General features: G+C 38.6%; 1 protein-coding gene across 11 annotated transcripts in view; it reads right to left on the reverse strand.

Annotated features, from left to right (window-relative positions):
* The window catches only part of LOC135711662 (PDZ and LIM domain protein Zasp-like), a 204,320-nt gene that overhangs the window by 32,861 nt on the left and 154,069 nt on the right, over nt 1-17,390 (reverse strand). For 8 of the 11 annotated variants that reach the window (XM_065234547.1, XM_065234548.1, XM_065234554.1 and 5 more), the window contains exons 9-10: nt 11,344-11,632; nt 9,850-10,047 (exon numbers count right to left, since the gene is read on the reverse strand). In XM_065234547.1, coding sequence (XP_065090619.1) covers nt 9,850-10,047; nt 11,344-11,632 — 487 coding nt within the window. Of the gene's footprint in view, nt 1-9,849; nt 10,048-10,509; nt 10,811-11,343; nt 11,633-17,390 lie in introns of all 11 variants that reach the window. The other 3 variants (XM_065234555.1, XM_065234553.1, XM_065234549.1) reach the window with 2 other exon arrangements.

Raw genomic sequence — 17,390 nt, forward strand, 5'->3', positions numbered from 1 at the left:
TCTTTAGTAAAACAATGTTTAAGAAATTAAATGAACTATGCAAAAATATGACTTCCTTTCTCCAGAAAATTTTGGTTAAATTAATAGCTCTGACTTTTCTGCAAAGTTGTTTGTCTTAAAATTTCCCATCTTTCAACTGTGATAAGCCAACTATAGGTCTTATTTTGATAACCACTTTTGATGATTGAATGTCATCATGCACCAACAATATTGGAATATTCGTTAATTGAAAAAAAAAATCATGACAAAATTCAAATGCTAAATGGTTGTGACAATTTTTTATCATATATAAAGGTTCCTAAGGAGTTAGAATTAGCATTAGCATCGAACAAGTTGCACAATATCGTAGGTGGTACGAATTAAAATCTATTAAGAGCGAGCGGATATCTATTACTGGACAGATACTAAGTAGGAAATAAATACTATCTCCCTGTAAAGACATATCCCGATCCTACAGTTAAGGATTGTCCTGGACACGTCCTTACAGCTGGTAGCGATAGGAAAGGTATGTTAGTCCAACATTTACTTAAGAGAGATGCAAAGAACTCTACGACCCCTCATAAATGACTCGGGAATTTAGGAATAATGCTAGTAATGTATAAAAGTCCCTAAGAAATGTGCACAACATATAAAAGGGGTGAGTTGCACTAAATTTCGATGCATTAGAAATATTTGTTCATCTATGACTATGAAAAATCTACTTCATTGAGACTACCTCTAAATCACGTTTTACAGAGTTGCTGCTACACAAAAGTTTTTTTTTTAACATCCATGGCTATCATTTGGAGGGTGAGCCCCCAAGTTTCGTGGATGGCTTTACAACTTAATGAATCATATTGTCAGGCTATTTTCACAGAGATGGCACTGTTCCGCCGATAGGAAGTAATAAAAATTCCTATATCGATGTTTAAAGAAGTGGAAACCATTTCCTTTCGATGCATATTCAGGTAAAAAAAAAGTGCACGATAACCTAACGAAATTAGTCAGGGACTTTACCGTTCAGTTGTCCCCGGATATTATTGTTAAACAAGCTACAATGAAATAAAAATAGTATCCTCCACATATATTTTATCCACACATTAAATCCAAGGGCGAACATTGTCTATCACGAGCTCAATATTTCAACATTCAACATGTATATTAGACTGATGCAAAATTTGAAATTTTCACTCCAAAGTACTCAAACGGTTCCAAATTGGGCCCTGATTAGCCTCCCAAAATTTGAACTCATTTAGTGAGAAACTGACTTGGCACAAACCATTTGAAGTTTATATGGGAATTACTATGGAGAAACCATAATTTCGGTTCATATCTATCTCAAAATTCACCAGTTCACTCAACTTTAGAAAATTATAGCTGAGCTTGTTGAACATTTTCTCGGCTACAATTTTGTTCAAGACCAGTTTTCGATCAAATATAAGGAACAATAGTTATTAATGATTCAAGTCACTGATGTCTTATGATTATGCTCAATCAACTGTTCTGCAGGCAACATTGGTGTTTATGTCGCGTAGAATAGAGGACAAAAATCATGGCTACTATGCCACACTGCAGAATACAGTGTTGCCCACAATACAGTTGCTTAATCTTGCCAATCTCTTAAACAATTAATAACTATTTAATTTGACGTTTGGCTGAAAAACGATTTTCTGCAAAGTTGTAGCTGATAAAAATTCCCATAAGAATAGCATTAGAATTTGTTAACAGTTCAAAGTACTAAAAGGCAATGAACAAAAAGTTTCCTTTTCACATACTAATTTCCATATAAACTTCAAATGGTTTGTGCCAAGTCAGTTTCTTATCAATTGAGTTTAAACTTTCGGAGGCTAATCAGGCCCCGATTTGAAACCGTTCGAATACGGTGGAGCAAAAATTTCAAATTTTGCATCAGTCTAATGTATATTGATGCCACACGATGTGTTATTTCACTTTGGATGTTGGAACCCCTATTTATGCAATAAGATTTCCCATCCAGGACGTTGAAGCGTTCGACAATGTCTGGCATGATGGCCTGGTGTTCAAATTGCAGCAGTACGGTCTTCCAATCTTCCTAGTGAAGATAATAAATAACTATCTATCGGACAGGACGTACCAAGTCTCTCTGAATGGCATCACATCGGATGCTTTCAACATCGGTGCTGGGGTTCCACAAGGAAGCATCCTTGGCCCCATTCTATCCAACCTGTTCACCTCCGATATGCCGGCTCTCCCTGATGGTGGATAGTTGTCTCTGTTCGCAGATGACACATCCATCGTCTACAAGGGTTGGGTCATCGGAGCTCTGACTGCCAAACTTCTGAGAGGGATGAATATTTCAACAGTCGGAAGATCCGTAGCAACGCAGCAAAGACCCAAGTCATCATCTTTCCACACTCTAAATCTCCCAGACGTGTTCCATCGGAGAATAATAAGATCTGCCTAAGCGACACAGTGGTGGAATGCTCGAAAATGGTAGTCAACCTCGGCTTAACACTAGACAGCAAGCTGATTTTCAAGGAGCACGTTGACAAAACGAAAACCAAGTGAAACACATCTTAATAGGATCACTGTATTCACTCATCAACAGGAGGTCTACCCTATCCCTGAAAAATAAGCTTGCTGTCTACAAACAAATCATCCTTCCCGTAATCGAGTACGGTATGCCAATATGGGAGAGTTGCGCCAAATGCCATCACCTTAAACTCCAAAGAATCCAGGACAAGATCCTTAGGATCAGGGTTACTTCCACTCACTTCGCTATAAAAAATGTTTTTCGGAATTATGTAATCATTGGATGCTATTATGAAAGTTTGTACTTATCAGGAACAAGAAGTGGTTGGAAGGTATGTATTTGACACATAAAACCTGTAAATTTTGCTTTCAGTGCGTCACAATCAGCGAATTTATGACTCGTGAGCGTTCACTCAGAGTGAGTGCTCACTAGACTGATGCAAAATTTGAAATTTTCGCTCCACACTGCTCAAACGGTTTCAAATCAGGTCCTGATTAGCTTCCCAAAATTTAAACTCATTTGGAAAGAAACTGACTAGGCACAAACTATTCGAAGTTTATATGGAAATTCCTATGGGAAAACCAAACTTTTTGTTCATTGTCTTCTTCCCATTTTCCATATTGCTTTTTCGAAAATTTCAATAACTATTCTTACGGGAAATTTTCTAAGCTACAACTTTGCGCAAAATTGTTTTTCAGACAAATGTCAAATTAAATTGTTATTAATTGTTTAAGAGATTGATAATCTTATGGCATGATCAAGCAGCTGTTATGTGAGCAACACTGTATTCTGCAGTGTGACATAGTAGCCATGATATTTGTGCTCTATTCTTTACACCAGAAACACCAATGTTGCCTGCTGAACAGTTGATTGAGCATAATCATAAGACATCAGTAACTTAAACCGTTAATAACTTTTGTTCCTTACTTTTGATTGAAAAGTGATTTTCACCAAAGTTGTAGCTGAGAAAATTTGCTACAATCACAGCTGTGATTTTTAAAAGCATAGTGATGTGGTGAACTGTTAGATCGATATGAACAAAAACATAAGTTTTCCCATAGTAATTCCCATATAAACTTGAAATGGTTTGTGCCAAGTTAGTTTCTTACTAAAGTAGTTCAAATTTTGGGAGGCTAACCAGGACCCGATTTGGAACCGTTTAAGCACTGTGGAGCAAAAACTTCAAATTTTGCATCAGTCTAGTGCTCACGAATCTTAAAATCGCTGATTGTGATGCACTGAAAGCAATAATGACAGGTTTTATGTGTCAAACACCTAGTTTACCACCTTATCTTGTGACTTACAGCTACTAACTATCATTATAATATCTAATGATTTCATAATTCCGAAAAACCATTTTTTATAGCAAGTGAGTGGACGCAAGCCTGCTTAGGATGAGCCAAAACAGTCCCCCGCGAACTAGAAATTCTGAGATCCACCTCCTGGCTGGAATTCAGACATTAGAAGAACGGAGAGTTTTTATCCTGGAAAGGTTCAGAGACACCTGTCTGAGATCAACTGATCAGATCATACGTGATTAAGTTAAGTTAAGGTTAAGTTACACTCGTAGTTAGGTAGGTTTTCTCTTTTTTCAATTCAAACATATGATGAGCCAATGACAATGACAATGACAATGAGCCTGGGTTCAATCCGAGTCGGCGCCGCACAGTGAGGCAGCGAAGCCATTCGCGTGGCCAAAACCTCTAGCACCGTTGGTTTACTTTCTACAGCGATACAATGTTCAACAAAGTTGCTCAATGTTAAAAGCGCCATCTTTTGAAAGTTTCATATTAGTTCATTTTTACGCCAAATAGGTGGCGCTCGAGTCTATCTTTTGAACGGAGCATCGTAGCCGAATGGTTTTTTTGGCAAAGTTGTGTAATTTGAAGTGTTGAGAAATGTTCTCGAAGACATCGAAACTCTATGACTCACATTAAGTGAGATTTCGGGCAATTAGGAAAACTAACCTCTAAAATTGCGTTTTTCCCTTTTTCACCTATATACGTCAAATGTATAAGTTTTATACTCTGATAATTATCAAATGGTTTGACTCATCCAATTAATACCCATAACTTTATATATCATGCTTTATTATAAAGTTATTAACATAAATGTCTCAAAAATGTGCTGCATAAAAATGTCAATTACTCAAAATATAGCAAAAAGTAGCAGCCAATTTTTTACAGTGATTAGTGTAGACCTTGCTGGGTAAAATAACGAACACAGTTCAACAGGCAACTGCAGGCATTTTCATATAACATCATTTGAATATTGCAACCGAACGAATTAAATTAAGAACAAAAGTTCAGATTTGTTGCAAAGTGTAATATATGCAATATAAACTAGGAATTTCCTGGAAATTTCTTCGAAAAATAAACTTTGAGTTCTCCTCAGCATTCACCTATGGAATTTTTCAAGGAGTTCAATTTTAATTCTGCTCATGACTACCATAAATTCTTTTAAATGCTCCTCACAATTCCCTTGGAACAATCCTTTGAATTCCCTAAAAATTATCACCGGAACATGATTATGATTTCCGTAAAATTTCGTTCAAAATCATCCTCAGAATTCAATTTCCACGAAATTTTCCTTGGAATTACCTTGAAGTGCTCCTCAGTAAGAAAATTTGTTGCAATTGTTTTCAGAATTTTCTTTGAATTCATTGCAGAATGCCCTATGAGTTTTACTCCTTCTCTTGGAATTCTACTCACTTTGAATGTTTCATAAGAATTAATTTGCAGTGAAGTAATGAATTCCATAAATTAAAATTAAAAAAATATTTGGCATTCAAGTCAGAAGCTTCCTGGAATTCTTTTGCAAGTTACTTTGAAAATTTTTTGGACTTCTTTTAAAATCTTATCCATTATGTGCAACTTTTTAGCGTGTGAATAAAAGTGGCTGAATTTTTAACTAAAAGTATCCTTTAAATTTGTCGAACCTCTTAACGGAATCCCTTTATGAAGAGCTTTGAGTGGGTTGGTTTATTTCCTTCAAATTCCCTTATAATTGCTTATCTTTTGACAGATACGCGTATTTCGTCTACTACTTGCAGACTTCATCAGTGCCAAGTACTCAACACCACTGAACCACTGAATTTCAAGGAAATAAACCAACCCACTCAAAGCTCTTCATAAACTAAAAGTAATTTTACACTACTATACATCGGCAGAGTTGCATCAAAATCCGTTGAGTGGTTACAGTGATGGCTTTGGATCAAGAAAAAGCGGATCTGCGGATGTGACTAAATGAGTCAGCCACAGTCCCCATCTACAAGGACGAATGCCTCCAAAAGCGACTTCTGCCCTTCTTGAGGTCTCACGAAGGCCCGACACTGTTTTGACCGGATTTGGCGTCTTGCCACTATGCCTAAGACGGGCCAGATTGATACAAAATCAATAATATTGTTTTTGTACCAAATGAGGTCAACCCTCCAAACACTCCGGAACTTCGCCCTATCGAGAAATTTTGTGCCATTGGCAAACCTCCGTAAAACCCCAAAAGTGAATGAAAATTAACTCGATTTAAAGAAAGTGTGGTTGAAAGTTTCTATTTTGGCAACAAAAATGGAATGAGAGTGATCTGGGAAGATGGTTACATTCTATTCTCCCACAGGTATCGAACAAGCCATGGTTCAAAGGATTGGACATGAGCCGTGACTTTATACGTGTCATGTCAAGGCTCATGTCTAATCACTACTCGTTAGACTCGCATTTCTTCCGAATCGGGCTCGTAGGCAGCAATTTGTGCGCTTGTGGTAGTGGCTATCACGATATCGACCACGTGCTTTGGTCATGCACCCTCCATTGTGTTGCTAGATCCGAGTTATCCGCATCCCTCAGGGCCCGAGAAAAACAATCTATGCGGCCCGTTAGAGACATCTTGGCGAGCCGAGATCTCGACTATTGCAATTTAATTTATGTGTTTTTAAAACGGATAGATCTGAGGATTTAGTAGTTAGTGTCATCTTGTGTTCCCCCAAGTTGTCAGATGCCCATCGGTGTACCCCCATGTTTGTCTTTTCCGTCAGTTGGTCGCTTAGTTCGAGATCAAGAGCACATTGCTCTCCAAACCTTGTGTTCTCAATCCCTACCCTGCCATCCATTTGTTACAATTTGTTACCCCTAACCTCGAGATAGCCGCGAGTAATCGGCCCCCGCTTTACTAACGTTAGTTTTAAGAAATTTTGTAACCTAAACAATGAATATCGGCTCCGCAAAGCTATGGCAAATGAGCCTGGAAAAATAAACGCATTTATAAAAAAAAGAAAGTTTCTATTTAGAAGTCGGCCTTATTATTGTCCAAAACTAGATGAAAGGGATCAAGGCAAAGGTGCGGGCGTTTGGGTTGGGAGAGGAGGTTCAATAAAGCAATTATGGCCAAACATAACCATATAGTAAATAGTACTTCATTTCCAGAAAGTTTGAAGAGAATAGGACTTAAGAAAAAAATTTACGACCTTTAGCTATCCCCCGTAGAACGCGTCACCCACTGAGTTGCACCCACCGCTTTTTCTCGGCAGGATTTCAACCAGTCGGTCTGATTTTTTTTTGCATATTAGTAGAGCCAATGGAGAACTAGTCACTCGCAGAACATCAGAGCGCATGGTTAAAAACCCACCGAGACAAAGCGGTGGGTAGAACTCAGTGGGTAACGCGTTTTTCGGGGGAAAGCTGTATTTTGTGTGTTCAAATTTTTTTCGAATACAGTCTATAATCTTTTTCTCCCTGAATCTTCTTGAAATAAACCTTAGAATTCCATCGGAATTCTTCTTCGAGTTCCCTTGGAGTCCTCTCCAGAATTCCTTGTGAATTAACTTCAGACATTCGTATTGGTTTTCATTGACATTTTTTTTTTGTATTCTGTTCAGAGTTTACTTGGAATTTTACTCAAAACTTCCTTAGTATTCAGATTTCACATAGAATCTGGAGTTACTCAGGACTACATTGAAAGCAGATTGCACTTGATGTTTTCCTCACAGTTCTTCCCAGAACTCTTTTGGATTTACTTCTTTAGAAATTACCATACAATTTCATGAGCCTACAAATTATGCAACGTCCTTAATCTTGATGTTTTTCAAATCTGTAAGCTTGGAAAATACCTACACAGATAAAAATTCTGAATTTTAATAGCGATGTAAACATTCATTCACGTAAACTTGTATTTCATTTCACGCAACCGAGCAACTTGTAAACAATGTTATTTACAACAATGGGCTTTTGTATGCAATATTTGCTACATTGCATGAAATGTCTCAGAACTTTACATGATATATAATGTAAACTTATATGATATGTGACGCTCCATTTATGTGCATCATACTAAACAGAAATTTACACTACTTTTTTGAACTGTGTAGGAAAAAAGGAACAGCAGTTTTAAAAAAGTGATAAAATTTCAAATTTGTGAAAAATATTCATATATAAGAACCTGAAAAAAATCAATTCAAACCAATGAACTTTTAAAATTTATTTTGTACGTTCATTGAAAGAAAGAAAATAACGAGGAAAATTAAATATTTCTATAACACAATGCATTAAATTCCTATAAGAATCTAACCAGCATGTTTTCGTCGCCTAATGGTCGTTCAGCCTAATGTCCATTCGGCCAACTGACTTTAGGTCTAACAACCCAGCATCCGCCTTTTTTGATATATATAGGTCCTGGCATAAATTAATGCTACGCACCATTTCTCCGAAACACCAGGAATATGTTCTGATGTGGTCTATGGGTCCTGGGTACTCAATATGATCATCAGTTATCATGTCTTTACAGTTTCTTTGATCAACATCAAGTAATTCAGAAGCTCTACCTTTGACATGTCGAGTTATAGAATCACTACATAGATCATCGACCAAAGGAGACATAGACTTGTGGAAATATCGACTCATGGAGAGAACGATGCATGGGACGGCATAGTTATAGAAATCATCGAGTTGTAGAGAGTTGACTGTTCTTGGAAAATAACTTGATCGAAAAATCCTCCGGGAAAAGGTGAAAGAACCCTACGGGTGAGGTCAGAGATACTTTTGGACTTGCAAAATCTTTCGGGAGGAATTTCTGTTTGGATTTTTAAAGAGTCTCCTGGAGAGGTTAGTTAGTTAAAACTTTGCTGTTTAAACAATCATGATCTTATATGGTCCTCAATCCGGTTACAGGATTAGAGGATTTTCTGAATTCCAACAATTACTGGGAAGAGCTACAGCTGTTGTCCGATTCTCGTGTATCCGAAAAAGGCTGGGAAATTTGAAACCGTTGCTTATTTTTGAGTCGATCCTTAGATCAAATTTACAATAATTTGCATAACTTTTGAATTTGACCCATTCAATAGTGCTCAGTTTGGGTATGGAGCAAACTATTTCGATAAATTCGACAGTGGCTAAGAGATTTTTGCCTTTCCAAATTGGTAACTAGATTTGAGAAGATATCAAGTATTGGCAGAAGTATTTGACATGGTTGGCTATGTCCGATTTTTTTTAGTTGCCGTGACTCAAATCAATGTTTGAATAATTTTAAGTATTGGCTATGAGCAACAGTCTGTTAACATGTCGATTTGTAAAACAAATCTTTTTAAGAGAAATGTTTGGCACATAAGTAACATCATTAAATGGATTGTATGATCAAACAACGCAACGTTAATGAAGAATTGATACGGAAAACTAAATGAGCAGAAATGAAACATCATGAACAAATGGATGACGATTCATGAAATCATCTCCATGAATGAAAAACAATCAAACTAACAACTCAACTTCCGAGAATGCACTTACTCTTCTTCAAAATTACAACCATCGATATCGGAATCGATGCTTCGTGGTACTTAATTTATATCTACAGGTGAAAAGTGATAAATAGCACCACCTTTCGTAATACTTTGTCACCTTTATGCAACCTAAATCCTACTTAAGCGACTAGAATCGTTTTCATCACACGGTTTTTTTTTTTTGTTGTTGGTCGAGTCTCGATCACTATCACTAAAAAAACACAACAACACTATCACTGTTCTACACACTCAGTTCCATGAGCTTTCTACACTACTGATAGCATGTAGTTGTCTATTAGAACGGTTTCGCAAGGTACGCTGATGGAAGGAAGCCAGTATGAAAAGAAAGATAAAAAGAAGAAAACGAAAGAAAGACAGAGAAGCAAGAGAAAGAACAATAGAACAGTGTGTAAACAGTCAGAAGGTATAGAAGAGAGCACGGCTCAGAAGATTGTGATGGGTTTTTTTTTTGGAGAGTAGTGCGATGTACGGGCGGCAGGCAGATGTGCTCCATGCAAGAATGCATTATTCAGGGATGGATCCCCTTCTATTCCCTAGAGAGAGGAGAGCGAGTGCCAGAGGCATCATTCATACGTACGGTTTGGTGATCGTGATCGGGACCATTCCGTTGGTGCCGGGTGGTGGGCTCTGGAGAGCCGCCAACCGGGCGTGGATGTCGCAGTACAACTTGTCGTTCAGGTTGAAATATCCCTGGTTCTTGAGCGACGATCCACAGGTGGCGCACTTGAAGCAATCGGAGTGGAGGTTCTTGTCCTTGATGCGCACGAACACGCCACTGTGGTCGGTGTGTGGGTGGTGTTGTTGTTGTTGGGGGTGGTGGGTGGTGGTGGTTGTGGAACGTGATGGTCGATGTTCGTTCGATTGATAGTGTTGAATTCGTTTTCATGTTTTTCGAAGTGTGTCACAGATAGGAACAAATTCAACACAACATTTGCATATTTTTTTTTTCGTACGGGAATCAGAAAATATAACAAAACGAATCATTAAACTCATGCAGCTAACATTTGGCAGGGATTTTGAAGTAACCGTCCAAAATTGGAGTAGATTCTTTCTCTCTCTCTCTCGAACATTCATTTAGCACAGGCACACGCATGCAATTCAGTGGATAATAAATCAGTAAACAATATCGGATCATGAAAAAAATAATATACAACTCCTCTCTGTGAATGGCGAGCTTTGGGATGGCCCAAGGCGATTCGAAAAAAGAAAAAACGGAATGTCCTGCTAGTAATCTTACTCTGGATGAGTCCTTGGTGGAATGCCGCTCCTCGGGGCAGTCTGCGGAGCTGGTCGAACTGGAGCGGGAGCTGGTGCGGAGGTCGGTGCTGGAGCAGGGGCCGCCATCGGGGATGCCATCATCGGTGGTTTCGGCAGCGGGTGTTGAAGCTGCTGGGGCTGCGTCTGCGGCTGCGGGTGCGGATGGTGCATTTGTGGCGGAACGGGCGACCTGGGTTTAGTCAGGGGACCTACCGGTAGACGGCCCGCAGTGGCATAGCCACCGATCGCGTGACTTTGGGTCGCATAGAAGTGCGAAGAAGCTGATTCCAATTTGTGGATTGAATAATGAGATTTGTTTGAGAAGGTGTCATCTAATTTCCGCACTAGTTTTGGTTTTTGTTTTGATTTTCACACAATTTGGTGCAGAGCAAAAGTTTTGGTTTAGAAAATATTTTGATTTTATACACAACAAAACCCATATGTCATATTTACACAGGTATGACCAATGGCAAACGGCGCGTGAAGAGGTGGTAGGGGGAGAAGAGAACAATGAACACGATTAGAACGACACGTGGAAGATCATTATTTACAACTGGGTGCTGCAATTAGAGAAAGTTCATTACTCGACGATCGATGGTGGCATTGAAGTCGAAGATATCGGAAACGAAATCACACATTACGGTAGCGGCAGCGCTGTTTCGGAGATTAGTCGTGTCTGTAAAGCTAGCTGAAAATAGGAAATATCTTGACACTTTCATTCATCGCTCTCGAAGACACACACACATACACACACACAGAGACGTGTACGCCAGATTTTGGAGGTCCTTCCGTATAGGCTTGTTTGCACACTTACACAATGAGACGATCACAAGCGGAGCAAATGTTCTGACCAGCCGGAAGACCGTTGGTAGCCGATAGTGGTTTGTCGATCGGGGCACTGACGTGCTTTGTGACGGCGGCGTTGGTCTGTTGTTGTTGTAGTTGTTGTTGTTGATGCTGCTGTTGTTGTTGTTGCTGGTGGTGATGCTGTTGAACCTGCTGCTGTTGATGATGATGTTGTTGTTGCTGCTGCTGGTGGTGGTGGTGTTTTTGTTGTTGGTGATGGTGGTGATGGGCTGATTCCGTTGAATTCATTGGATTGACTAAACAGATTAGTTTTGTGTTGGTTGGGAGGGAGGGTATTAATGAGTTAGTGAAGCTGTCTTTTGGTGGTGTGGATCGAATCTTAATTTGCCTATAGGTTGTAATTTCATGGACTTTTGGTAATATCTCTGGCGAAAAATTCTCAGATGTAGCTTGATTGACGGTTTCTCTGGCAAAACAACATTAACATTGAAAAAAAATAGTAGGGTAGAGAACTACTTCGGGCTAATCGCCCATTTTGGGCCTATCGAGCAGAAAACTTAAAATATAACCATGATTTCAGAATTAATAAGTCAATTATGCGTTTGGTACGATACTTTAGTTAATAAGCTGCGGAACTAAGTCAATGAGAACCCATAATTCCCAAAAACAAAAGAAGCGCTCCGACCGAATCAATTTTTATCATCATCCGATAGGCCGAAGTGAATTCATTGGCGTTTCAATGGCGTTTCAATGCGTTAGGCCGAGTTTAGAATCCGTAGGCCGAGTTTGGCGTCAAGAAGCAGTGTTAGACTTTTGATAATATCTCAACGATTGGTTTCTCTTTATCAAATCTTACGGTACATATTAAAAGTTTAATAAATTTGGAAGCTTTCAGTAATAATAACATTCCGTTTGGTGCTAAACTGCGCTAGATTAAGAAAGAATAAATGCGGGTTGTGCTTAATAGGCCGGAAATGGGGTAGTTAACCCTATCAATGAAACACCCAACACACGAAATTTTAGGTGCTCCTCTTTCATTTGAGGCATGTTTCAAACACCTGAATACCAAATACGATTTAAAAGTATGCGTTGTGCTGATCGTGTTGCACTTTCATTTTGGACAGTTTCAAGTTTTAAAACTGCCCATGAAGTACTACAAGCAGGCATGGAAAACCATTTACATTCATTTCACACATTCATTTACATTCATTTGCCTCTAACTTTTTTCATCAACAGCATTCCGCAAAATGATGTATAGAGCTTTTGTAGGTTTTGCTATTCACTCTGGTTCATCAGGCATCAGAGATACGGATTTGACTTGTTAACAAAACTTGTAGCTAATAACAAAACCTACCAAAGCTACGTACATCATTTTGCAGATGATGTTGATGAAAAAAGTAAGGGGCAAATGAATGTAAATGAATGCACGAAATGAATGCAAATGATTTTCCATGCCTGACTACAAGGCTACCACAGACAAACAGACGTAACTCTTCATTGTGTATCTTCGTTCATGCATTTAACGGTTGATTTGAATATTATCAGTTCCGTGAACTACTCGCCGCAGCGCTGGCATCGGATCACTTTGACGTTTCTATATATTCTATAGAAATTTTATGCAATATTGTTTACGAGTTAGCGAGCAAGCTTGTTTCCCGCGAGAAGCCAGATAGATGTCGTTACTGAGGTTATATGTTTTGAGATACTATGTTTTCAAGAACAAGTTTTTCAAAGTGTTACGTCTGTTTGTCTGTGAGGCTACTATAGCATAGCATAAACATTGATTTTTCATAGGTCATTTGTGAAAAAGCTGTTTTGCTTTCATGCAATCGCTAACAAATGCAAAACATTTTAATGTGGCTTTTATGAAGATATTTTGCAGACTGAATTGTTTTTATCTGAAGCCATTAATGGTGGCAAAGTTGCCTGGAAAAAGTTAAACGTCAAAATTTGATAATCTTTCGATAGTTTTGTTGTGCAATCATTGCTACAATGTTCTACTCCAGGGTTGGATCAACAAGTTGCGTGACATCCTTGATAAGGGCAATTCATATATTGGAAGCAGTTACTCAGGAAGTTAATTTACGTAACTTGGAACAGGTGGAAGCTCAATCGTTCCTGAAAAGTTTTCCTTCTTCCGGATGAAGCGATGAAGTTTATGCGAGCTTGGAATTTTTACAACAGTTAACCCTTTCGCCGAATGAAATCGTTGCTATGGTGCGGAAGGTAGCCAATTTCCAGCTGACGGACAGTTTCTTAAGTTTCCCGTCAGCAGTTTGTCGCAGTCCTAGTTTGGCACTGATGCTATTCGGATCATCATCTCAGCGTTATTTCTGGAGCAGGCTGCAATTTACAATATACTGTGTATTCCCATCAATTTTAAGCGTCTAATTTGACGGCTTCCTGTGCTTCGTAAACCGCATTCGGCTGCTCTGTTGTTGTTGACCGATTTTGTAGGAGCTGCGAGACCTCCCAGAAAGTTCTGAGATTGGATTCCTTTTCTCTTCCTTTGAAAAGCATTGCTAGAATTATTACTCGATTATCTTTTGGCATTTCCTTGTGATTCTGCATTTGAAAGCCCCACTCGATTATGTTTTTCTCTATCTCTAGGCGGATCCATCTTTTAAGTTTTATTTGTAAACAGTGGGAGGTTTTGTGATACACTTCACTTACACCAAAACGCATCAATATATGCTTTTTGATCCCGTTTAAAACCGAACGGTTTTATAATTGCTTTTATAATGATAAAACACCTTTATGGAGTATTTTTTTGTGCCATCAATAAATCAAATCCCGATTGATTTACTGAACAGTTTTATGAAGGGATAGAGTGCTGCATTAAATTCATTTTTAAAACCATACATTTTCTGATTTTCTCGTTGGGCTTTAAAAGGTTTTTTTTTTAACAGCATAAAACTGAACTACTATTTAATAATGTTTCGCACTTTTAATAGCTGTATATAAACTAAAAGGATTGCTTATTGCCGTTATAAAACCACAATAAATCAGAATGAAAGCCAAAAGGCTGTTAAATTGTTACTTGGGTGTCGAGTAGTTTGAAACAATTTTTAACTCAGCATTGTGGACGGTCTCATAAATTACTGTTCTGAATGTCGATCTGTCTCTATCGAGAAATGGACAGTAGACTGTATAAGATGGAAAAATATCCTAAACTTATTAACCTCGTCGTTTCGACATCTTGTAAGAGCCATGAAGAGAAGCTTCTATTCCCACTCTTGCTGTTGAACAATACCAAGGCTAAACCAACGAATAACTCATATTTCAAAGAAACTATGTCAAATACACAATTTCAGTTGTTACACAATGCATCATTTTGTAAATTAGCAATGTAAATATTTATGGATATTGAAAAAAAAAAGGTTCGTAAAATTCCAGTAAGCTTGGAGTTTGAAATCTCAAAATGTCGGCCTAATGTCCTTCTGTCAAATGGCCGTAATCCAAAAATACACCTATCATAGTACTGGTAATGTGAACAATAAAATATAAATCAAGAAAATATGCTTGAATCTGGGGAAATGATGCTTGACAAATCTTCCTTAGAACGACTTGTATTTAAGCTACTTGTACTACTTGTCATTTATTCCAAAAGTAAGTTTTACGAAAATTGATCATAATATTCGAGAATCAGTGTAGATTAATTCAGCATCAGCTAATTGAAAATGGGAGCCTTTTGCTCGAATAATCTTCGTCAAACGATCAGCAACACTGGAGCACCTGGCTCGCACGATTTCTTCAGAAACATCGTCCCTGTTGCATAGCTACCATAAGAGCGTACTTATTGCTTCTTGGCTTAGCATTAGTCGCCCTTTCTACGATGCCCCACATCGCGAAATCTAGCGGGTTAATATCCGGAGGCCATATTTCCAACCAAAAATGATCGAAGTTCTGTTGACACCACACTTGAACGCGTTCGGCTGCGTGGGCAGGTGCAGAATCTTGGGTGAAGAAAATTTCTGTGCCTGTGAACTCCGACTGGACCCACATGTTGAAAAAAGTTCAGATATAGGGGAAATGAATGCAATGTCGGCCTAAATGCCCCTAATTTGTGTCCATAAATAAATTCAGCAATCGACCAAATTTTCAGAAGTGACCAAAAATATACATAAGTACTGTCCTAATGACGCGTTCATCTAGATAAAGTTGATAAATAGCAGATTTTTTGCGATGGGCCCAATCTTAGATCCATAGGCCAACATTAGAGCTATTTTCCCTATTTTTTACCCCATCCGGAATGCGAAAAACAGTAGATTTCTTCCCATTCGATGCAACTGCTGCCCAAATCATCACCGAATCTGGTTTTTGCACTCTGTAGACGAATTTGTTGTTGAGATCAGCCAAACTCCGATGCACTCAGTCATTTTGACGGTTAAATTTGCCGAAGTCAAGTAGCTTCTCATCCAAATAAAACAATAATCTTCAGGACTTTGCTTTTTCCAGCCGCTTCTTCTTTGCTGCTTCTGAGAGAAGTTGACGTTGTTGCAGTTTAGAAGGATAGAGGCCAAGATCCTTTTTAACCACGTTTTGCATCGTCATACACGACACCTGATAGTCTTTGGCCATTTGATTCATAAACCTTACCGGATTCCCACGAATTTTGTTGGCCACGGCCTTCATCAATGCCCGTGTCCGAACAAAACGGGGTCTCCCTGACCCAGGTCTTCTTGATGCTCCACTTCCATCCTCCAATCGTTTTTTGAAACGCCAAAAAAACTTTCGATTCTCACTAAGCAGCTTTGTTATCTCACTGACCGACTTCTGTGTCTTAAGCAGCTTGAAAACGCTTCGATTCCCAGTCCATATTTGTGTAATATCACCATATTACAAAACTTTTATCACGCTGACTATTTCCCAGGGGAACGTCTTGACACTTACGTTAAGAAGCAGATACGGGCTCGGGTTTGTTTACAAATGTTTGACAGTTCAAACCAAGGGGACCGCTTTACTCAGCTACCCTGTAGTCGTAGTTGCAATAAAGCTATGATTATCTGACATGGCTTAATCGCCATCCATTAGAAATATGCGTGGTTGCTTTCCTTGATATTCAAGGATAATTCGACAATGTATCTTACAACTCAATGGGATCAGCTATGGAAGCAAATGGCTTGGATAACTGCATTATTGAATGGATAATGGCGATGCTAACATATCGTGAAATTTCTGCTGAGCGCAACTAGCTATTAGATCGGTGAAAGGTTGCCCGCAAGGTGCAGTACTATCATCCTTGTTGTGGTCTTCAGTAGTGGATGTACTCCTTAAAAGTTTGGCGGAGCAAGATTTTGAGGTGATTGGTTACGCCGATGATTTTGCCATTTTAGTCTAAAATTTGCGAACGAAGAACCAAGGCGGAACAACAAACAAAAAATCCCGAGGGTGTATTTCCACGGCGTATCACCAGTGTTGGCAGTTCAAAGGATGGAAGATCCGGGGGATAACAACATGTAAGAAATTATCAGGGCGTATGATGTTTTATTCTCAATTTCACGACAAAGAATACTTTTTTTTTTGAGCTTTTAGTGATGCATGATGCAAGATAGATTACACTTTTAACTATATGTCAAGCTTATTAAATCATCCAGAAAATGGAAAGTCGTGAAATAGGGTTAATCATCAAAATTCGGAAGCGATTTTCTCGATACGGTCATTCTGGAGTTACGCCCCATTTCAAATGTTAGTCTAGATACCAACTGGAGAAGATGGAAAACTCCGAAATTATTTCAGTCCGTAGCTTTACTTTCACTCATATAAGTGAGGGGGCGAAGAGGATACAGTAAGCCCCCCCTACCTCTCTATCCAACTATCCCAAGCAACTCAGCTTGTCATAAACTGGTTTACATAACTTATATATGACAATCTCAGCTGTGAAAATTTACATCTAGTAACTTATATTCAACTCATTTATAGCAAAAAAAAAGCGCAAGAGGTGGGATCTATATATAACATATGTCAAGTTATATAAGATTGCCTTGCACCACTAAAGTATGACTATAACGCAACTACTGTTTTGAAGATGTTCTAAATGGATTCAATCCTTCC

Source organism: Ochlerotatus camptorhynchus, unplaced genomic scaffold (genome assembly GCF_037179485.1).
Source record: "Ochlerotatus camptorhynchus isolate MF236.1 unplaced genomic scaffold, CSIRO-AGI_Acam_v1.1 ptg000434l, whole genome shotgun sequence".
In the NCBI taxonomy this organism is placed as follows: domain Eukaryota; kingdom Metazoa; phylum Arthropoda; class Insecta; order Diptera; family Culicidae; genus Ochlerotatus; species Ochlerotatus camptorhynchus.